Source organism: Budorcas taxicolor, chromosome X (genome assembly GCF_023091745.1).
Source record: "Budorcas taxicolor isolate Tak-1 chromosome X, Takin1.1, whole genome shotgun sequence".
Taxonomy (NCBI): domain Eukaryota; kingdom Metazoa; phylum Chordata; class Mammalia; order Artiodactyla; family Bovidae; genus Budorcas; species Budorcas taxicolor.
The window spans coordinates 66,483,419-66,507,538 of NC_068935.1; the positions used below are offsets into that span (position 1 = coordinate 66,483,419).

The following is a 24,120-nucleotide window of genomic DNA, read 5'->3' on the forward strand; positions in this document are numbered from 1 at the left end:
GTTTTGTTGGAGGTTTATCAATTTCATTGATTTTTTTCAAAGAACTATATTTTAGTTTTATTGATCTCTATTTTTTCCTTTTAAATTTCCATTGAATTTTTTTTGCTCTTATCTATATTATTTCCTTTCTTTGCTTGCTTTTGTTTATTTTGCTTTTCTTTGTCTAGTTTCCTGATATGGAAATTTAGATGATTGATTTCACATCTTTTCTATTTTCTAATGTAAGCATTTAGTGCTATAAATATCTTTGCAGCATAGCTTTAGTGTGTCCCACAAGTTATAATATGTACTTTCATTTTCATTAAATTTTATGTATTTTCATCTCTCTTTGATATCTGTTTTGAATGGTGGATTATTAATGTTTAGAAGTGTATTGTTTAGTTTTCAAGTGTGTAGAGATTTTCCTATTGTCATTCTGTTATTCATTTCTAGTTTGATTCCACAATGGTCAGAAAATATACTTGATATGAGATCAATTTTCTTGAAATGGTTTAGTTTTATGTCAAGAATATGGTCTATTTTGGGTATATGTTCCATGAAAACATGAAAGGAACATGTATCTGTTGTTGGATAAAGTATTCTGTAAATGCTGATTACATCCTTTGGTTGATGATATTGTTGAATTGTTATAAACTCTTGCTCATTTTCTGCTAAGTAGTTCTATCAGTTGCTGAGAAAGGAGTGTAAAAGTGTTTAGTTGTAGCTGTGGATTTGTCGGTTTCTCCTTTCAGTTCTATTAGTTTTTGTCTGATACGTTTTGCAGCTCTGTTGTCTGGTGCATAGACATTTAGGATTGCTATGTCTTCTTGGAGGATTGACTCTTATTCTGTAATGTCTCTCTGTGTCCCTGGTAATGTTCTTTGCTCTAAAGTCATTTTTATCTAATGTCAATATAGCCCTCCTGCTTTCTTTTAAGGCTTGCATGATATATCTTTTCCTTTCATTATATATATTTTAATTTTCATTATCTTTGAAATGAGTTTCTTGTAGAAAACACATAGTTAGGTTATTTTTTTTTTCTTATCACTCTGTCAAGCCAATCTCTGTCTTTTAACTGGTGTATTTAGATCAAGTTGTAATTATTGGTATGTTAGGGCTAGACCTGCCATTGTGTTTTCTGTTCATTCTGTCTTTTGTTTCTTTGTTTTCTTTGTCTTGCTTTCATATAGGTTACTTAAGTATATTTTAGAATTCCATTTTGATTTATCTCTAGTGCTTTTAAGTGTGTCGTTTTGTATAAAATTTTTAGTGGTCACTGTATTATATATCCATAACTTATCCCCATGTATTAGTGTCAATATTTTATTGGTACCAGTTAACTACAGAACATTTTTCTTATTTCATCTTTCTTTTAGCCTCCATATTTATGACTTTTAAAATATTTCCTCTAAGTACATTGAAAGCCATGTCAGACAACATTATAATTTTTATGGCTTGAATCATCAATTTTAATTTAGAAAATGCAAAAAGAGAAGGAAAACCTACTGTATTTGCCCATATTTTTGCTTACTGTGTTACTTCTTCCTTCTTGATAGTCCAAGTGATTGAAAGTCACTCAGTCGTGTCTGACTCTTTGCAACCCCATGGAATGTAGCCTGCCGGGTTCCTCAGTCCATGGAATTCTCCAGGCCAGAATACTGGAGTGGGTAGCTGATCCCTTCTCCAGGGAATCTTTCCAACCCAGGGATCGAACCCAGGTCTCCCACATTGTAGGTGGATTCTTTGCCATCTGAGCCACCAGGGTCCAAATTTCCTCTATCTTTTCCTTTCTCTTCAGAAAACTTCCTTCAATCATTCTTTTAGTGTAGGTCTGCTAGTGAAAAATTATTTTTCGTTTCATCTAATCTGTGATTTCCCCTCATTCCTAAAGGTTTTTTTCCCACTGGATACAGAATTTGTAGTTGGCAGTTCTCTTGTTTCATCACTTAAAAAACATTCTGGCTTCTGTGGTTTCTCATAAGAAATTGATTGTCATTGGAATTGCTATTCCCAATAGTTAAGGTTTCTTTGGCTGCTTTTAAGATTTTTAAATTTATCTTCAGTTTTAAAAAGTTTGGCTGATATGTCCAGGCGTGGATTTCTTTGGATTTATCCTACTTGAGGTTTTTTCAACTTCTTGAATGTATATGTTTGGTTTTTTGCTAATTTGGAAGCATTTTCAGCCATTATTTTTTCATATACTTTTTCAGCTCCACCTTCTTTCTTTTCCCCTTCTAGGATTCTGATGACATAAATATTAGATATATGTTATACTCCCATTGGACACTGAGGCCCTGTTCAATCTTCTAATCTATTCTCTCTCTGATGTTCAGAATTAAGTATTTTTTGTTGTTCTATCTTCAAGTTCACTTATTCTTTGCTCTGTCCTTTCCGTTATGCTTTTTAGTCCATCCATTGGGCTTTTTTTTTTTTTTTAAGTTATTGCTCTTTTAGGTTCTAAAATTTCCATTTAGTTACTCTTAATTTGTTTTCTCAGATTTTCCATTGTGTTGCTGAGACTTTCTATTTTTTGTTATAAATCTTTGCAAATTCTTATTGAAACGTTTTAAAGATGGCTATTTTAAAATACTTGTCAGATAATTCTAACATTTTTGGTATCTTGATGTTGGCATGTATTAACTCTTTTTTTTTTATCAAGTTGAGATTTTCCTGTTCTAAGAATAAGTGATTTTTTTATTGACGCCTGGATATTTTGAGTATTATGTTATGACTTTTTATTCTGCTCAAATCTTCTTTTGTAGCAGGCTTCCTCTGATACTGAGAAACAGAGGAAGTGGAGCAAAAGCTTATTACTGCCAGGTGGGAATGAAAGTCCAGGGTTCCCTACTCTGCTTCTGTTGACACGGGTTGGGGGAGTATCTCATTGTTCTTCCTGGGAAGGGAGGTCCTTACTGATAACACCCTGGTTTCGATGGGAGAGAGTGTTGTAGTAATGTTCCTCTCTTGGCCTCTACAAACACTGTAAGGTGAGTAGCTTCACTTCTGTTGGACAATGATGAAAGTCTTGACTCTTCACTGAAAGTGAAAGCGAAGTCGCTCAGTCGTGTCTGACTCTTTGTGACCCCATGGACTGTAGCCTATCAGGCTCCTCCGCCCGTGGGATTTTCCAGGCAAGAGTGCTGGAGTGGATTGCCATTTCCTTCTCCAGGGGATCTTCCCGACCCAGGAATCGAACCCAGGTCTCCCGCATTGCAGGCAGACGCTTTACCATCTGAGCCACCAAGAATTCACTAATTCCAATTATGTGACTAAGCAGGGAGATTGAAAGAGAGATAGTCTAATTTCCCTTCTTGGCTTTTGATGCTTTTAGAGTAGAATATAGTTGCATTTTTTTTCTGTGATGTTTGGCTGGAGTAGAGTGGTTATCTAAATGCTATCTGCTTTGCTAGGCTGCCCTTTTTATAGTCCTTTGGCTAGAGAGAGCAGGCTTTCCTAGGGACTTTCATTGTCCATATCTCTGGTGTTTCTGGGTTACTGATTTCCCCAACATCACTCTGATAAATGAAGCAAAAAGAAAGCCTAGGAAATCACTTCTGTATTTTTCCTTAGCTCCCAATGTTCTAAACCAGAGTTCATTCTCTTTTTTTCGCCTTTCAGAGTCTTTTTATGTATGTTTTATGCATAAATTCCAGGGCTTTCAGTTATATTTAGCAAGAAGAATAGAGAAAAGTATTTCTGCTCCATCTATTCAGAAACAGAAGTTGCTTGTTTTAAAATCATTTTTCTTTGAAGAACTGAGTTTAACCTAGTAAAAGGATTGTTCTTCCTCTTTAAAATTTGAAATATTTTTATACTTCAAGCTTAAACTTAATTTGTATTATATTGTTCTCAACTCAGCCAAAATCAATGCATTTGGCAGCACACTTAGGGAGATGCAATTTATTATTTGAAGATTGACTGTCTCATCTTTTCTAATCTTTAGAGAAAAAAAGTAAATTTGAGAATATGCTGATATATTTCTATCATGAAAAAGGTGATACTTCATCATGGGTAAAAAGAGACCCTTTTCAAATAACATAGCTATGATCTCTTCAGGAATATTCCTTGGATTACTTATGCATGTTATTGACCAAATGCCCTGCATCACTATTCTAATATTGTCATATTAAAAATGAAGTTGTAAATAAGTTTGCTTGTAGAGCAGAAAAATTAGGTTACTATTACTTACATTGCTTGTTTTAAATGCTAGTAAAAATAAATCATCAATTGTTTTCTTCCCCCAGATGAGGGATATGTCTGATAAATCTCTTCGACTAGTGCTGTCCACATTCAGCAACATACGGGAAGAGCTTGGACATCTTCAGAATGACTTGACAGTAACATTTATTTTGATTTTTCTTTCCAAAGATTTTCTAGTTCTTAGCTTCCTAACATATAAATCAAGGCATTCAGTCTGCCTTTTAAAAATTTAATACAATAATATTTTGCTCACCCAGATATAGTTATTTTCTTGTAACAGTTAATTGCGGTTGGAGGAGAGAAGTAAAGAGCTGTCCAGTGTGAAAATGAAAGAAACTTGGGTGCACACTTATTATTTAGTTTACCACTAAGGTAATTTAATGCTTAAAGCCAGGGAGTAGTTTGTAAAATTAGAATAGTCTGACTAATTGATTGGGAACTTCCCCTTTTCTGTAATAATAAAGCATACTTCGCATTTTTTTGAATGTTTGAAAATTTCTATCTTTAAGAACTAACATTTTCTGATTTCTATTTTAATTGATGTTCTTCACGACATCAGCTAGATACATTCAGAAGACTTTTCATACAGTAAATTACTCCTTGAGGACTTTGGAGTGGGCTTTTTGTTTCTGGGTTCTGATGAATACATTCAGACTCTTAATTTGAAAATTCAAAACCTACTGGGTTTAACAAGGAGTCTTTGTGGATGTAAGGAAAAATGTTAAGTAATTCAGAAGGTTCTGCTTCATTGCACTTAGGATTCATCAGTTCATCAAAATGTCTATCAATGTAGGTTTTAAAGTTTCAATCATTTTGTGTCCCATATTTTGATTAACTTTTAGAATTCTGTTTTATTAAACAATTGCAAATGAAATAAGTGCTTATTTAAACATTTCAATGAAAACAGATCTTTGTCTTGTGTAACCGTTGACAAGTTTCTGTAATTCTCAGTCATAACAAATAATTTTGGTTCTAGTCACTGGAAAATGATAAGATAAGGCTTGAGAAAGACTTGACATTCAAAGAAACTCAAATAAAAGAGTATGCAGAACTCTTGGCATCAGTGAGAGCTGATAATCGCAAACAACAGGTAAATTGACATTTTCATTGATAATAATTTAGATTGATAGTTTTTCATATGCACAGTTAGCACATTGGAGTTATGAGATACAATCCAGACAATTAAAATATGATGAAATAATTTGTTCATATTATTGAGAATTGAGAGGCCTTGGGTATTTCCAGTTACTGAAGCCCTCTCAGAAAAATATATGGGTGTATATATATATATATACATATATATATATATATGTATATATATATATATCAAGTATTTTAGGTATGAAGTATAAACAATTCACAATTTTCTATGTTGTTAAGTGACAAAAATTGTATAAATATTGAATATCTAAGTTCACTCACTCATTTGGTCTAGTGTGTTGCTAAAAAGGTTTTTGTAGATCTTAACACATTTGTGCAATGAGTAATTGAATGAATGAACTCTAAAAGTTTCCTACAGATATCTGAGCAGAGATGATTCTTTGGAAATCATAATAAATCTCTGAGGCTGATCCATTCCTAAAATTGGCTCCTGTGACAATCCCAAATTTGGGTTGAGTTTCTAGTTGTTATGTAATCAGGCATAGGGTTGTTTTGGTGCCTACCGGAAGATAGGTAGTCATATTGCCAAGGAGTAGCAAGAGTTTGCTAAATTGGTACACTGAAAATTCATCTAATCTCGATTCCTTCTCACTCAAGAAGGTAAGTGAGAGTAATAAATTTCATAGCTGACTTAACTTACCATTTAAGGATAAATATATAAGCAAACTGGCATGGAAAAATATTTGCTTTGTTTCATTGAATTAATCAACTAAAAGCACTCTCTCCTAAAAAGTAAAATCCATTTGTCTTATTTATTATGTATTCTTTACAGCAAGGATGTCAAGAATCAACCTCAAGATGCCAAGCACTGGAAGAAGACAATCTCTCTCTTCACCATACGCTATCAGACATAGAATATAAACTAAAAGAATTGGAATACTGTAAGCGTAATTTAGAGCAAGAGAATAAAAATCTTAGAATGCAGGTATTCAAATTTTGTTTTAAGCATGTGCTATTGCCTTAATTATACCACTGGTTATATATATATCTATGTGCTGTGCTAAGTTGCTACAGTCATGTCTGACTCTCTGCGACTCTATAGACCATAGTCCCCCAGGCTCCTCTGTCCATGGGATTCTCCAGGCAAGAATACTTGAGTGGATTGCCATGCCCTCCTCCATGGGAGCCTCCTGATCCAGGGATTGAACCTGTGTCTTTTAGCCTGCACTGGCAGGCGGGTTCTTTAACTACTAGTGCCACCTGCAAAGCCCATATGTGTGTGTGTGTGTGTGTGTGTGTCTGTGTGTGTATCCAATTCAACACGAGAAAATACATAGACTGCTTTCTCATGATTTTACATGAAGTTATGTCTTAACTCACTGCCATGCCATTTCAGCTGTATAATGAACTTACAAAAAAAAATCCTTCTGATTATTTCAATGTTTTGTTTAATTATGTGTTTTTTATCTATTAATGTTGTATAATATAATATGCATTTCCTTCATAACAGTCTAATTAAAGAAAATTATTTTGCCTTGTGTAGGTTTCTGAGACTTGCACAGGCCCGATGCTGCAGGCTAAAATGGATGAGATTGGCAACCATTACATGGAGATGGTAAAAAACTTAAGAATGGAGAAAGACAGAGAGATCTGCAAACTAAGGGTATGTAGATCCTACGCTGCATAAATGTACAGGTCAGCACAGATTTTCTAATAAGATAATGTTATTTTCAAGTTTAAAGCTGCAAAGAAAAATCAACTGAAGGTAGAGTGATAGGACTATGTTGTAGAATTTTTTGCTAAATACATATCATTGTGTAAAGAATATTGTTAAATTGTTTTGTAATTTAGCTTCATCTTTTCTAGGAAAGAAAAAAAGAAGACATTAAGTTGGGGTTGTTGGTTTTTTAATTTCAATTTATTTATTTGGTGATGGAGGATAGGGAACACTTTATGATCCTACCTGAAGCTTGCTCTATGCAGGCAAGAACAACTTTCAAGATTGTCCAGTGAAGCCACATTTGAATTCATAAAAATCTTTCTTTGACTTTGAGGGGTGATACATAGCAACAGCTTTGTGAAGTACAAGGATAAAACTGTTGAATTATGTACCTGTAATTGGCATCAAAATCAAGGTGATATTTGTGAGAATAATTGTACATTGCCTTATTTTGTCATTCTAGGTCAAATTGACTAACCCTTAAATTACTGATACCTAATTGTAGTTATATAACTCAAATCTTTTAATATAAAAACTGACCACAGAGTTTTTTTTCCAAATATAAGGTATAGTCTTTACCAAAAATCAGTACAATATTGTAAAGTAATTAACTTCCAATTAAAATAAATAAATTTATATTTTAAAAAATAAATTAAGTAAAAAAATCAAAATGAAACAAAATAGAATTTGTTCAAAAGGAAATCGACTTTTCTTGCAGATTTCCTCCACTGGTTTCTTTTATATCAGAATGTTACTAATAACACTTTAACATAATAGTCATCTCTGCATACATAATACAGTAAAGAAGGAAATGAACAGGATTTGGAGTCAGAAGACCTGTCATGGAGTTGCAGCTGTGTTGCTTACTAGCTGTTGCTCCTTTGTATAATTTAACATCTCTGGATCTCATTTACCTGTTTTGTAAATAAGGTTTATAATAACACTTATCTCAGAGGGCTGCTGTGAGGACTGAGAGAAGTTATGCAGGCAGGAGGAATATGTTGTTAAGTGCAAATCATGATATAATATTAGTTACTGAGTTTTCCTTAATTAGTATTTGAAGGAATACAAAATACCTGTTTTCTTAGCTTCATTTTAATTCTGTTGCCTAGGATTTTTACTTATATAATGCCTAAGCCTAAACAGTAAAGTCAACTTTAAAAAGTGAGAAATTCCTAATTGGTATTTCAATTCATCTTCAACATTCATAAATCTCCAAATGTTTATAACTATTGGTATTTTACTCTTCATTTCATAACTAGCTTTATGACTTTCTGTCACTTAACCTCTTTGGAACTCAGTTATCCATTTTGTTAAATGAGAATTATAATAGTTCTAAGTTCTTTTTAAATCCTTAGACTCAATTAAATCAGTACCAAAAAGATGTTTCAAGAAGAGAAGGAAGCTGCAGTGATTTCCAATTCAAGATTCATGAACTGACAAGTTTGCTGGAAGAGAAGGATTCCCTTATAAAGCGTCAGTCAGAGGTAACAGAGAAGGGGTCAAGGTGGAGAGGAACCATACAATTCAACCATGTGGGATAAATACTTCCCACAAACTAAGAAAAGACATATTTCCAAGACTTAGTTTATTCATAAAAAAGAATGTGAATGACTATGAAAAAGTAGAAGGCTGTATTTCAGGAGAAATAATTCAAAGGAAAGATAGAATTGAAGCAAAAAAGTTATGCTTTTAATATTTTTTAAAATGTTGATTTTCTACCTCATTAGCAATGAAACTTCCAATAAGACTGAGTTGCTTCAGTAAGGGACTGTGTTATATTCCTTTCTATGACTATAGTATATAGCCCAAGTTCTGTTATAAAATAGGTACTGAAGGAAGAAAGTATCCAAAATGGTGGTTAATATCGTATTGCTGTTATTGAACAAATGGTACTTGTAGTAATGTTCAGTAATAGATTATCTTTTAGGAAACAATATCTGTTCCCATATTGCAGTTTCAATACTTTTCTGCTATAGTTATACTTTTTAATCTTTTGCAACAGAAATTTTCACATATTCACCTTGAGAATCATGCCCATTCTATCTCATGTTATCCTTTAAGTATAGAAATCCTATACCAGTTAGTGAATTCTTGCAGAGACTTATAATGTAACTTAATTAGGTATCATGAAGCAAGACTATATGGAATTCAACAAGTAGGATTGGAATATTCTTACCTCAAGGCTAAAAAGGAAGGGAAAAATTATTCTTAGAACCTTGTTAAATGATCAGAAATACCTTTTATCTCATGTTTGTACTGTTTTCAAATGGTTATATTGTCTTTTATTTGTAAGGAACTCTCAAAGTTGAGACAAGAAATATATTCATCTCATAACCAACCCTCCAGTGGTGGAAGGACAACTATTACAACTAGAAAGTAATGTATTTTTAATGAAATTTGGATATAATTTTGGTTATGATATAATCCAAGTTATAGCATGTTTACTTGATATATACACCCTAAGACAGAATTTGGTGTTTTCTGCTGGCCAGTAATTCTACTGAGGAGTGAATGTTCAAAAAAAGATGATAAAATTCAACAGCACACTTTCACTGTATTTATAATACATTAAATACAGTGAAAGTAAAAAGCAAATAATTCGTTGTTTAACCAACCATATTAGTCAGGACTCTTTCAGTTGCACATGCCAGAAACGCAGCTTAAACTGGGAATTGGTTAATCCACTTAACTGGGATTGCTTGTTGTCCAAATGGATTTGTGTGATCAAAATATGTCTTCAGAAATCTGTCTTTATATTTTGGCTCTGTTCTTTCTTGCATCATCATTCTTAGGCAGCATCTCTTGTGTAATTGATATGACCATAACTTACATTGCAGCAATTTAGCAAAATAAAATAGAAAGTGACTCTTTATTAATACATTCAGCAACAATCAAGTTTGGATATTTCATATAAATGGAATAATGCAAAATGTAATCTTTGGAAACTGAAATCTTTCACTTGGGATGTTTTCAAGATTCATCTGTGGTTTAGCATGTGTCAGTACTTCATTGATTTTTGTTACTAAATAGTATTCCATTTTATGGATATATATAACATTTTATTTATCCATTCATCAATTGATGGAAATTTGGGCTGTTTTCAGTTTTGAACAATGCTATTGTAAATATCTGTGTTCAAATTTGTGTATAAATATATGTTCATTTCTTTTAAGTATATACCTAGGAGTAGAATTGCTTAGCTCATAGTAACTCTATTTAATTTTTTGGAGAACTCCTAAATTTTTCCAAAGTAGCTGCACCATTTTATAGCCATTAGCATTTGCCTTATATATTGAGTTGCTCCTATATTGGGTGCATAAATATATACAATTGTTATGTCTTCTTGGATTGATCCCTTGATCATTTTGTAGTGTCCTTCCTTGTCTCTTGTAACAGTCTTTATTTTAAAGTCTGTTTTGTCTGATATGAGTGTTGCTACTCCAGCTTTCTTTTGATTTCCATTTGCATGGATCATCTTTTTCTGCTCCCTCACTTTCAGTCTGTATGTGTCCCTAGGTATGAGGTGAGTCTCTTGTAGACAGTATATATATGGGTCTTGTTTTTGTATCCATTCAGTCAGTCTATGTCTTTTTGGTTGGAGCATTTAATCCATTTACATTTATGGTAATTATCAACTTTTATGTTCCTACTGACATTTTATAAATTGTTTTGGGTTTGTTTTGTAGGTCTTTTCCCCCTTCCTTTCCTCCTTTGTTCTTGTCTCTTGTGTTTCTTGCCTAGAAAGTTTCCTTTAGCATTTATTGCAAAGCTGGTTTGGTGGTGCTGAATTCTTTTAGCTTTTGTCTGTCTGTGAAGCTTTTGATTTCTCTGTTGAGTCTGAATCAGAGCCTTTCTGGGTAGAGTATTCTTGGTTGTAGGATTTTTCCCCCTTTCATTACAAATATATCCTGCCACTCCCTTCTGGCCTGCAGAGTTTCTGCTGAAAAATCTGCTAATAACCTTATGGGGATTCCCTTATATGTCATTTGTTATTTTCACCTTGTTTATTTGAATATTTTTTCTTTGTATTTAATTTGTGTTTGTTTGATTAATATGTGTCTTGGTGTGTTCTTCCTTGGGTTTATCCCATATGTGACTCTGTACTTCCTGGGCTTGGGTGACTATGTCCTTTCCCATGTTAGGAAAGTTTTCAACTATAATCTCTTCAAATATTTTCTCAGGCCCTTTCTCTTTTTCTTCCAGGATCCTTTTAATTCAAATGTCAGTGCATTTAATGTTGTCCCAAAAGTCTCTGAGACTGTCCTAATTTCTTTTCATTCTTTTTTCTTTGCTTTGTGGCAGAGATTTTCACCATTCTCTCTTCCAGGTCACTGAACTGTTTTTATGCCTCAGTTACTCTGCTATTTTTTCCTTCTAGTGTATTCATTTCAGTTCTTGTCTTGTTCATCTATGTTTATTTGTTCTTTAGTTCTTCTAGGTCTTTGGTAAACATTTTTTGCATCTTCTTGATCTCTGCCCCCATTCTTTTTCCGAGATCTTGGGACATCTTTACTATCATTATTACTCCAAATTCTATTTTAGATAGATTGCTTGTCTCCTCTTCATTTAGTTGTTTTCGTAGAAGTTTATCTTGCTTCTTCATCTGTAACATATTTCTTTGTCATCTCATTTTGTCACTTACTATGTTTATGGTCTCCTTCCCAAAGTCTGCATGATCATGGTTCCTCTTGCTTCTGGTGCTTGCCTTCTTGTGGGTGAGGCTGGTCCAGAGGCTTGTTCCATTATCCCCTTGATAGGGTGATCAGAGCTTGCCCTACATGTTGCATGCCCTAGATATTGCTATTTGGTTGTCACTGCCCTGTCAGGGGTGGGGTCTGTTCCCTAGTTGTCAGAGTAGAGACCCCCAGATCTGTTTCTTAGCTGTGTTTCTGATCTGTGGTATAAGATAGGTAGGATTGAAGCACTCCCACTGGGAGAGAAGCCACTGAGTATTCCTCCTCTGCAGGTGTTCACCTGTCAGTGTGCTCTGTTGTGTTCCCTTTTGCCTGTTAATGAGCTTACAAAGTACAATGTTGTTGGTGGTGTTCTTGGTCCCACCTTAACTGTGGGCATGCCAGCAATTGGCCCTGGTGACTCCCAGGCACTGTTTTCCTCGGGCCATTGGCTCAGATCCACTGAAGTCAGGTCCTAGGACTGCATCAGCTATGCACCTGGACTCACCATGGGAACTACAGAGGTAGCTCATATTTTGGTCTGCCCCAACCTTCACATGTATGTGCCCACAAAGCCCACAGCTGCTAAAGTTAGACCCCTCCCAGCTACAAGAACATTTGTCCTTTCAGATGTTTCACATGCACTGAATTTAGGAAGCCATCAGTGGAGGTGTAACTAAAGTTTACACAGCTGCTAAGAGAGATTTCACCACTTCTTCCTTAGTCACATATCCCCTAGTTTCAGCCCCTTTAGGCAGATTTCCTAGTAGGGGGAGCTATCCGTGTCCTCCTAGGACAGCATGGGCAGGTCCTGACTCCCACTGAGGGATTTTCTGGAGGAGCAAATTTACCTATATGCTCCCAGGACAATGGGATAGCTCCTGGAACTCACTGGTGGATTTCCTAGTAGCAAGAGCTATCCGTGCTCTCCTGGGACAGCAGAGCAGTTCCAGCATCTGCCTGCAGGTCTGGAAGAGATGGTCAGTGTCTGCCTCTGGAGCCCAAGATGGTGATGGTGACTGATGCCAGTCCCCAGGCCTCCTCTAGGCAGTGTCCTGTGCCTGGGAGCACTCACAGGGAAAGAAGCTCTTACGGTGGTCCCACCCCTCTCCTCATGTGCCTCCCAATAATGGTGCCTTCTTTCTCTGGTGGGCTCAGGGTTCTTCCTAGTACACCTAGACCTAGTTAGGTGTAGTTTCCACACCTAACCCTGGTCCTCTCCCTGAGATTAAGCTCTGGAATCTGAACTTCAGCACCCGAGCCCCACTCTCACTGACAGAAGAGTGTCTCAGGTTGGGGAACATAGATTGGCAGTGCCGACCCTCTGTGCAGGTTACTCTCTATTTTGCCTTCCACAAACCTGTTGCTGCTCTCTCCCTCTTAGGCTCCAATAGTCTCCCTCTGTCCAGTATGATCTCTCCACTGGTGAGGAGACTTCTCAAGGTGTGGGAAACTTTCTTCCTTCACAGCTCCCTCCCAAGGGTGCAGGCCTCATTCTGATTTCTTCTTTTTCCTTTTCTTTTAGTCCTACCCAAGTATGCAGAGGGTTTTTTTTAAGTCTTTTTGGGGGATGTCTGAGGTCTTCTGTGACTGTTCTTTTGTCATCATACTCCTTCTTATGTTTTCAAGACAAAAGATTTCTCTTTAAATTTTTAAAAATTATGATATAATTAACATATAACATTATTTTAGTTTTGGATATATAACACAGTGGTTCCCTATATGTATATTTCTAAGTCATCACCACAATAAGTCTAGTTAATACCCAATACCATCCATAGTTACAAATTTTTTGTGATAAGAACTTTTAAAGATCTAATCTTTTAGCAACTTTCAAATATACAATACAGTATTATTAACTATAGTTACCATACTGGTCATTACATCCCAATGTATTTATTTTGTAACTGGAAGTTTGTACCTTTTGACCACTTTCACCCATTTTGCTCACCCCCTACTCCTCCACCTCGGGCAACCAGCAATACGTTCTCTTTACCTATATATATATTTTTTTTTTATCAAGTGAGATAATATGGTATCTGTCTGTCTCTGTCTGCCTTGTTTCATTTTGCATAATGCCCTCAGGGTCAATCCATTCTGTTGTAAATGGTAGGATTTCCTTTATTTTTTGGCTTAATGATATTCCAGTGTGTGTGTATGTATGTGTATTGAATATACAATACATAATATTTTATTTATCCATTCCAACATTGATGGACACTTACACTGATTTCATGTCTTGACTATTGGTAAATAATGTCACAATGAACATTAGAGTGCAGATACCTTTTAGTGTTTTTACTTCCTTCTGCTAAATACCCAGAAGTTAAATTGCTAGATCATTTGATAGTTCTATTTTTAATTTTTTGAGGAACCTCAATACTGTTTTCTATAGTAGCTGTACCAGTTTGCATTCCCACCAACAGTGCAAAAGTTTCCCTTTATTCCACACACTTGCCAACATCTGCTATTTCTTGTCTTTTTGATAATAGACTTCTAAGACAGGTATGAGGTGATATCTTTCTTGATATCTTTAAATTGTGTGCTCTTTCTTTCTTTGCTAACCAATCTGGTTAGAACTATATCAATTTTAGTGATATTCTTGAAGTTATTTTCATTATTGTATTTTATCTGTTTTATTGGTTTATTAAGTATATTTCTTTTTTTTATGATTGCTCTAAGTTTTAAACTATTCTTTTTTATATTATCACAGTTTGTCCTCAAATAATGTATCTCATCACATGTAGCATAGAAATTTTATGGTAGTATATTTCCATTTTCCCATGATCTTTTTGCTATTTCTATTATCTATATTTACTTTTACATATATTATAAACCTTCAAATACAGTATTATATTGCTCTAAATAGTAAAATTATTTTTAAAATATTAAAACAAGAAAAACAATGTTTTAAATTTAGTCACATATTCATCATTTCTAGTGCTGTTCATTCTTTTGCTTAGATCCAAAATTACCACCTGATAATCATTTTCCATGCTTCATTTATTTATTTTATTTTTTATTTTTTAGTAAATTTATTTAATTGGAGGTTAATTACTTTACATCAACACGTATCTGCCACAGGTATACACGTGTTCCCCATCCTGAACCCCCCCCCCCCTCCCTCCCTGTACCATCCCTCTGAGCCGTTGCAGTGCACCAGCCCCAAGCATCTAGTATCATGCATTGAACCTGGGCTGGCGACTTATTTCATATATGATATTATACATGTTTCAATGCCATTCTCCCAAATCATCCCACCCTCTCCCTCTCCCACAGAGTCCAAAAGACTGTTCTATACATCTGTGTCTCTTTTGCTCTCTCGCATACAGGGTTATTGTTATCATCTTTCTAAATTCCATATATATGCGCTAGTATACTGTATTGGTGTTTTTCTTTCTGGCTTACTTCACTCTGTATAATAGGTTCCAGTTTCATCCACCTCATTAGAACTATTTCTCACCATACTGCTCTGCTGGTGAAGACTTTTCTTGGCTTTTTATGTCTGAAAACAGTTGTAATTTTGCCTTTATTATCCAAAGTTATTTTTGCTGTGTGTAGAATAGTAACTGGAGATATTTTTTTTTCTTCCAGTACTTTAAAGCTGTCATTCTGCTGTCTTCTGACTTTCATTATGTCTATTATGAAGTTTGATGTTAATTTTATGATTATTTCTCTGAGTAATGCTTTTTTTCTGTTTATGAGATACTTTATCACTGGTTTTCAGCAATTTGATAATGATGTGCCTCTGTGTGTTTTTCTTCATCTTTAGTTTTCTTGTTCTTCATTGAGCTTCTTGGACCTTTGTGTTTAGTTTCTATCAAATTTGGAAAGAATTAGATCGTTATTTCTTCAATTATTTTTTTGTCTCCTGCTAAACCTATAATCCAGAATATATAATCCTATATCTTGTAATCCTTCAATTATGCATATATGAGGGCACCTGATATTTTACATGGCTAACTCATACTCTGTATATCTTTTTCAGTCTTTTTTTCTCTTGTGTTTTATTTTGGAGAATTTGTCCTGATGTCTTCAAATTTAGTAGTATTTTTTTTCTGCAGTGCCTAATCTGTTGTTAATCCCACAGAACATTAATTTCATCTTTATAAATCTGATGTAAATCATCATATTCTCAATCTTTCTCACTGTGTTCATGCTTTCCTCCAACTTACTTATTATATACTTTATACATTTCTTTATATTTCTAGTAGATGAAACCTTGCTTATTTGTCATTTCTTGGTTTGTTTCTACTAATTCACTTTTTCTTCTTCATTACTCATATTCCTGCTTCATTCCATGCCTACTAATTTCTTATTGAATGCCATATATTTTGATTTTACATACTTGAGTTCTGGATATTTTTTATAACACTAAGAATTTAGGAGGTTTGTTCGGAGATGAGGTTAGGCTATTTGGAAACAGTGTAATAATTTCAAGTTTTGTTTTTAAACACTTAGAACAACTTGCAGTCTAGGACCAGGTCATCCCACTACTAAGGCAGTAGTAGTGTTTTGTAGTATTTGCTTGATGCCCTCTAGTATTATGGAGAAGGAAATGGCAACCCACTCCAGTATTCTTGCCTGGAGAATCCCATGGATGGAGGAGCTTGGTGAGCTATAGTCCACGGGTCACAAAGAGTCGGACACGACTGAGCGACTTAACTTCACTCTAGTATTAGGAAATCTTCTCACTCTGGTTAGTGGAACACAGACTAGAGTTCCCTTCACCAAGTGAATTCCAGGAATTTTAAGACTGTTCCTTTTCAGTGGTTCTTACCCCAGCCTCAGCAGCTTTTTCACACGCCTATACTGATCAGTACTCACCAAAGACTTGTAAGGGAATTCTCTACAGATCCCTTCCTCTCTCTCCAACTATATAGCTCTCTCCTGTCTGGTATTCTGTTCTACAAATTCTCACTCCAGGCAGTGTGGTAGGCACTTGTAGGGCTCAAGTCATTTGTTTCCCTTTGGGATCACTGTCTTATGCTGCCAGTGGTCCATCATTGCCAGAAGCAGAAATACTTCCCTCTTATTCTCTTGAAAATAATAGTAATAAATCTAAGAGGAGATTTTCTTTTTAGAAAAAGTTAAAAGTCATTCAGAGCCAAATTAAATAAGGAAAGTCAAAGTAGGAGTGACTAAAAAGCAATGAAATTATTTTCTTGTCCAGCCTGTAAACTAACTTTTGTTTTTCTATATAGGTACAGGACACAGTATCCAATCCTAGGCCTCTTGTATGATGACTATGAATATATACCACCAGGTAGTGATACACAAACTATTGTGATTGAGAAAACAGAAGACAAATGGACTTGTGTAAGTTCATGGGACATTTCTAGAGTATATAATTAGGGAGAAAAAAATCCTAAGGCCATTACGTTTTGTTAGCAGAGTTTCTCAGCCTCAGCACTATTAATATTTGGGACTGGATAATTTGATGTGGGGGACTGCCCTGCACATTGTAGGACATTGTAAAACTATATAGAATCTGATTTTTAACACCATGATAATGACTGCCTTTTTCTTATGTTAAAATCTTAAGTACTGAAAGCAGGTAAGACTAATCTATGGTTTTTAAAGTCAGGAAGTGGTTGGTTTTCTTTGAGGGTTCACACCCGATTGGAAGGAAACATAAGGAGGACTACTGGGGTACTAATAATATGCTCTTTCTTGATCTGATGGTTGCATATATGTGTTGAGTTTAGGAGAATTCATTTAGTTGTACACCTATGTGTGTACTACTTCTAAGTTTATTATATTTCAATAAAAGTCTTAAAATGCCTAAGTATATCATGATGAGCAACAGATAAATATATATCAATCAACTTTTCTGTAGAACCTTTCAAGGAAAATTTTAAATGTAGACTGCAGGTGCATAATTAATAAATTACTGCAGATATAAATTAATAAAATTAAACATCTGTTAACCCACTTTGAACAATTATCTTTTGGTTGAACAAGCTCAAATATTTGAATAAACTAAAAAAAAAAATCAGAAAGCTGTTAGCTGTGAAGCCCTTCTCTAACTATGGTCAAATCATTAATCATGTATATATGATTATCTATCATCAGTGGAAGTAACCAACATTCAGTAATCCTAAAATAAAAATAATTTGAACTTTGAAATATATTTTAATATATTGCATTTCTTAGGTCATTAATTATTGAGAATTACTTATTACTATTATTCCCCAGAGGTGGCATAAATGTGCTGCTGCTCCTGCTGCTAAGTTGCGTCAGTCATGTCCGACTCTGTGCGACCCCATAGACGGCAGCCCACCAGGCTCCTCTGTCCCTGGGATGTGAGGACCTGCCAAATAAAGGGTCTACAGAATAATAGTAGTTACTTTTCCCTTCATTAATAGCATATGGCAATGAACATCAAATTTGATATCTTAAGGTACTAGATACTATTAGCAGGTTCAAAATATATTTAAGTTCACAGATGATAGATGTGTATTTATCAACGGAGACTTTTGGATATATTTAACCTCTAAATATGACACCAAGGAGTAAATCTACTTAAATCTTCCTCCCCTGTGCTTAAAGTCTTTTGAAAACTATACCTTGACTAAAGTCAGATAAACCATTGTGTCATTGACTATATACATAAAAAAGTGCCAAACAGTGCCATGCATTTCCTTTGGTATTATTCATATCAACGTACACAGTTTTTATAACTTTGTTCATATAATTATAATGTCTTAATTATAAGCCAGTTCTAAACTATTTTTTTTTTCTTTTCTAGCCATGAATGAATCTCCAGCTCAAAGGAATTTTTTTGTGTCTTCATTAGTACTTTTTTTCATAACAAAAGCCAATCAATATTTTAAACTATGCTACAAACCTGCAAGTCTAATGGAATTAATTAGTTATACAGATGACAGTTTCTCCAGTCATTTATAAGGCTTGAATCCTTTCTATCACATTTTTGTATTCAGTATAGCAACATACTAATTTTTAAAACTCAATTACAAACTGTAGGACTTAATCCACTCTTTTTCAATAGGGTGCTTCCTAGACAGGGTTAATTTTGTGGGGGTAATAATTTTACAAGTTATCTCACTAGAAGTTTTCCTATGATATTAGAATGCAGTTTAGCTGCAGGAGTAAATACTCTTTTTTTAATGACAACAACAAAAAGCAATATTATTGAATTAAAAAAACAGTTTAATGCATGGTATATACAGAATATATTTGCTATTTTCATATTAAACCTTGTGATTAAAGTAGATAATTTATTACATGTACAAAGGAGTTATATTTATACTTCTTTGAGATAAAACTAAATCAAAGGTGATGGTTAATTTCATTTATTAGGGAAGTGGGATAATATTTTTTAAAATACCTAAATCTACTAGATTGTACATTATGGTATTATGGGTCTAAGTACTTGTCAGTGGCTTGGCAAATCTGTCTTCTGAAACATATCATCCCCAAATGATCACACCCACTTTCTTAAATACAAATAACACTATATTGCAGTCGAGAGTGGAAGGAAGGTGGTCTTTTTTAAAAAACAGTGGTAGACAAAACAACATTGAAATACTGTATAAAAGTGAAACACTTGATATCTGTATTCTACTTGGGAGAAAGAGATCTTATCATAAAATATTTAATGTACTTTGAAGTTGGTTGATTAACTGGGATCTAATGATCTTATAAAGTGAACTAAAGTATTTTCTAAATATATTAGTAGATATGAATGAACTTTTAAAATTTCAACCCCTTTGGTTAAAGTTAAGAATTAGCAAAAATTAAAATGTTTGTATTTGACAAAGTATAGATTCAGGTAACAAATAAATTTGGATTTATATGTGAATGAGGTTTTGCACTGAAATGTCTTTGCAAATATCTATATATAATTCTGTCATTCTTTATAATTATATTCTAATAATTATCCATTATACTAAGAAATTGTTAAGATAGGAACATATGAGGCACTATACTGAATCAAGAAGGAGAAGGAAATGGCAACCCACTCCAGTATTCTTGCCTGGGGAATCCCAGGGACGGGGGAGCCTGGTGGGCTACCGTCTATGGGGTCACACAGAGTCGGACATGACTGAAGTGACTTAGCAGCATACTGAATCAAACCACAAATGAAAAGAAAAATGTTTTTAATATTTATATAAATATCCAAATTAGCCTTGATATGAAGCAAAAAGCCTTATTTTCTTAATACTCTGACTAAAATGTGAAGGTCTGTAATGTGGGTTGGTACAATTCTAATCTTATTAGTGTTTTGTAACAGAATGAGCTATATAGTCCTTACCTTTTTTCCCTTAGTATAGGAACAACGGAGATTTCTCCTTTGCTAAATACTCATATACGTAACTGTAACAAAATTATGCCTTGTTATCTCCCCATTATACATTATGTAAGTGGAAGTGTTTAGTAGCCTGATAGAAAAGTGCTACTATAACTGCTTTAAAATTAGAATAAATATGATTTTCCTAAAATACTCATATAAAATAACAGTGCCCAAAATTTGGGTTCATTTGATCCATGCATAGCGAGAGAATGGGAGTCATAACAAGGTGATTATTACACTTAACAAAGTTATATGTATGTATTTCTTTTCTAATTTTTGATTAAGTTCAATAGAAACATGTGGTTGTTTTCCTAAGTTTCACACAGCTTATCTTTGAAAACTGCAGATATTGTCAGGTGAGGAATGCCTGTTTATCTAATTTTTGTTTCAGCATATTTTACTTTACATGTTGAATAAAATGGGAGATTGTGCAATGACATGCAAAGTTAATTTAAGTGTATAAATAAAATATGTATCTATATGGTTTTTGTGGAAGTCCTAGTAGGAAACATGCAGTATGGATGTTTAGCTTAGCTGTACATTTTGGTCAGAAGGTTATTATTCACATGAATGTTTATGTTAGGCTAATAAGCACCACAATAGAAAACTCTGATGTGGACTACTAGAGGCAACACTTTAACATAGTTGGACCTCTCATTGATGCATGTTTCTGCTTAAAATGAGAATTTCTTCACTTACAAACCTAGTCCTCTAAATTTCATAATTCAGTAAGTTCATAACTAGATGCCATAAAACATTCTTCCCATTTTTGTAATTGTGCTTTAACTGTAATAATTTGTCTACAGAAACAGTACGAAAGGAATAAAATAAAGCTAAAAAAATTACATGTTACCACTCAATTTAGATAACTTTAACAAAAAGCCATTCTCATTTCTTTCTCATTATTATAATCCACAAAGATAACATCGTGTAGCCATAGTACCCATGAAAGCAAATAATAAGCTGTGAAAAGACTTCCCTGCAAGGTCTCTCTCCCCCACCAGACACCATTACTAAATTTATTGGATGTCCATAGTACTTTTTCATCCAGTAAAAAAAGGCAAAAGTACTTTCCTTATCCATCTTAGGATAAATAAATTTTAAAAATAAATACCAGAATAAACCACCACATCTGTCTTATAAAACCATTAATCTTTAGTGACAAAACAAGACATACCACTTTTGAGCCTACAGAGGAACACTGGAATAGTAATATGACATAATTACATGATAGCCAGGCAGTCTTGGTAGTCTTGGATCAGTCTCTTGTATATGAAATATTAAGTCCAGGGTCTTTATGTTTGGCTTCCTTCCCATTTTTTTATTATTAAAGTTTATGTTCCAGACATTCTTTATGTCAAGGGATAGACTTTATGACATATTACTTTAATAGCTGGTTTGCTAACACAATCAATATTGAATACTCCTTCCCCAAGTGTGCCAAATATAATAAATCAGACCAATTTCTTAAAATGGGACATTATATAAGCTTTTATAAGTAGTTTCCTAAAGGGGTCTGATGTGCCAGCTATGTTATGATGGGTAGGCTGGGATCTAGACTGGGTGGCTGGGAGTTACATTCTGGGTTAAATAGTTCTAATACTGCCAATTGGTCCAAATTTTAAAATGGGGGTTTCCCTTTGGAATAGTTACTTGGGTAATGCTCAAAGAGAGAGGCCTAGCTATGGAGAACAGTGTGGAGATTCCTTAAAAAACTGGAAATAGAACTGCCTTATGACCCAGCAATCCCTCTGCTGGGCATACACACCGAGGAAACCAGAATTGAAAGAGACATGTGTACCCCAATGTTCATCACAGCACTGTTTATAATAGCCAGGACATGGAAGCAACCTAGATGTCCATCAGCAGATGAATGGATAAGAAAGCTGTGGTACATATACACAATGGAGTATTCCTCAGCCATTAAAAAGAATACATTTCAATCAGTTCTAATGAGGTGGATGAAACTGGAGCCTATTATACAGAGTGAAGTAAGCCTGAAAGAAAAACACCATTATAGTATACTAACACATATATATGGAATTTAGAAAGATGGTAATGATAACACTGTATGTGAGAGAGCAAGAGACACAGATGTATAGAACAGACTTTTGGACTCTGTGGGAGAGGGAGAGGGTGGGATGATTTGGGAGAATGGCATTGAAACATGTATAGTATCATGTAAGAAACAAATTGCCAGTCTAGGTTCGATGAAGGATACAGGATGCTTGGGGCTGGTGCACTGGGATGACCCAGAGAGATGGTATGGGGAGGGAGGTGGGAGGGGGGTTCAGGATTGGGAACTCATGTACACCCGTGGTAGAGTCATGTTGATGTATGGCAAAACCAATACAGTATTGTAAAGTAAAATTTAAAAAAAAAAAAGAGAGGCCAAGCAACTGGAACAAGTCAGGTGAAAACATTTTTGATACCTAGTGTTAGAGCCTTGACCCTACAAAATCTAGTTCTTCTATAGGGCCTCTAGATTACCAATAACAATAGGCAGCTCCTATCTAAGAGGTTCCAAGGTTCTAAGAGAACTTTGTTAACCAGTATCAAATTTACAAGCTAATTCTTTTGGTAAGACAGGGTGGAATTACCTTGTGATATTCTAGGGTTCTAATCTAGTTCTGCATTTTCTCTAAATGAAATCTTATGAGTCCTAAAAGTTTTATTTGATAGAATTCCAGTTCTAGCCAATTCTCACAATAAAGGAAACTAGGAAGAACTGACCAAGAAGATTGTTTAGTTCCCCTGCCTTCTTGTGAGATGTCTTCTTTTTCTGGAAGTAAGTGTATTTAAAAACTGTGTGATATCTTCCTTCAAAAATTCTTAAAACTATGCCTGGGACTTACTTCAAAATAAGCCAATAAGACAATAGGGAATAAAAATAAACCAATGAGGTATAGGTGGGTTAAAGCAGGAGTAAGGAAAAGTAAAAAATGAATCAAAATTGACCATATAAGTAATGATTGCTAAAGTTGGGTAACGGCTATATAGGGGTTCATTATATTGTATATGGTCAAAAGTTTTCTGCAATAAAAGTTATGTCATAGATATCTTTAAAAGAAGGTCAAGGTTCAAACTGGTGGTTTTCCTGTATGAGACATGAGTTGAATTTGAGAGCTCTACCTGAATAATTCTTAATATTTTCCTATCATGGTATAGGCCACATGGAAGTGACAATCAGACAAATCCATTTCCATGTAATGACCCTGAACTGTTCTAGAAAAGTTCCTATTCTTTTAGTAATTGCAAAATGATTCCTCCTTCCTGTGGAGGTACTTTGACTTACCTTTTTTTTGGGGGGGGGGTCATATAAAATAGGCCTGTCCAGGTAAAATCTGCATTTTTAAGAGCAATCTTTTGTTTGTAACATGGGCTGAATTCTTATCTGTATTATCTTGGCTGAGGTTTTCTAGATCCAATTAATAAGAGAATCTATTTGCTTTTCTTCAGACCCATTGTAGCCATGAATGAGTAGAATAACCTCTTCACATGGCTCCCTGCTTCCCTTGGCTCCTCTACAATACATTCTTTACACAGCCTCCAAAATGATCTTCAAAATGTAAATCACATCACTCCTTTCCTTAAAACCCTCCAATGACTTCTTATTTCAAATTCCCACAGGTCTCATCAATTATCAGTTCCTTTCACCATGATGCAGCCAAAGCTTGTACCATCTCAGGTTGTCTGTATTTGCATGTATATTTCTCTGCCTTGAATGCTCTTGCACAAGATCTTCACATGACGGGTTTTTTCTTGGCACTCAAGTCTCAGCTCAAATGCCAAGTCCTCAGTATGGATTTCCTCATTATACTCACTCGTAGTTGTTTAAGCAAAGCTGCCAAAGTGTACCAGAATTACACTGGGGGCTTTGTCTAACACCTCACTATTTCTATGGTGGTTAACACATTGGCAACTTGATAGAAATGCAGAATAGTAGACCCCAGTCCACACCTATAGAATTAGAATATGTATTTTAACACTATCCCTAGACAAACTCCATAGACATTAAAGCTTAAAGCATTGGTCTAACATGTAATGGCTTTTTCTCTTAGTGATCATTAAAGAATAATTAACCCAACTGACAAAGAGTCTTAAGCAACAGTGCTATATATCTAGGT

The 24,120-nt window shown here is 34.5% G+C and overlaps 1 protein-coding gene across 1 annotated transcript in view; it reads left to right on the forward strand.

Annotated features, from left to right (window-relative positions):
• Nucleotides 1-23,878, forward strand: part of POF1B (POF1B actin binding protein) — a 100,878-nt gene extending 77,000 nt beyond the window's left edge. Inside the window, exons 10-17 of the mRNA XM_052662674.1 lie at nt 4,224-4,316; nt 5,156-5,269; nt 6,113-6,265; nt 6,824-6,943; nt 8,359-8,487; nt 9,297-9,379; nt 16,881-16,995; nt 23,624-23,878. Of these exons, the coding sequence (XP_052518634.1) occupies nt 4,224-4,316; nt 5,156-5,269; nt 6,113-6,265; nt 6,824-6,943; nt 8,359-8,487; nt 9,297-9,379; nt 16,881-16,995; nt 23,624-23,878 (1,062 nt within the window). The remainder of the gene's footprint in view (nt 1-4,223; nt 4,317-5,155; nt 5,270-6,112; nt 6,266-6,823; nt 6,944-8,358; nt 8,488-9,296; nt 9,380-16,880; nt 16,996-23,623) is intronic.
• Nucleotides 23,879-24,120: the final 242 nt, after the last annotated feature.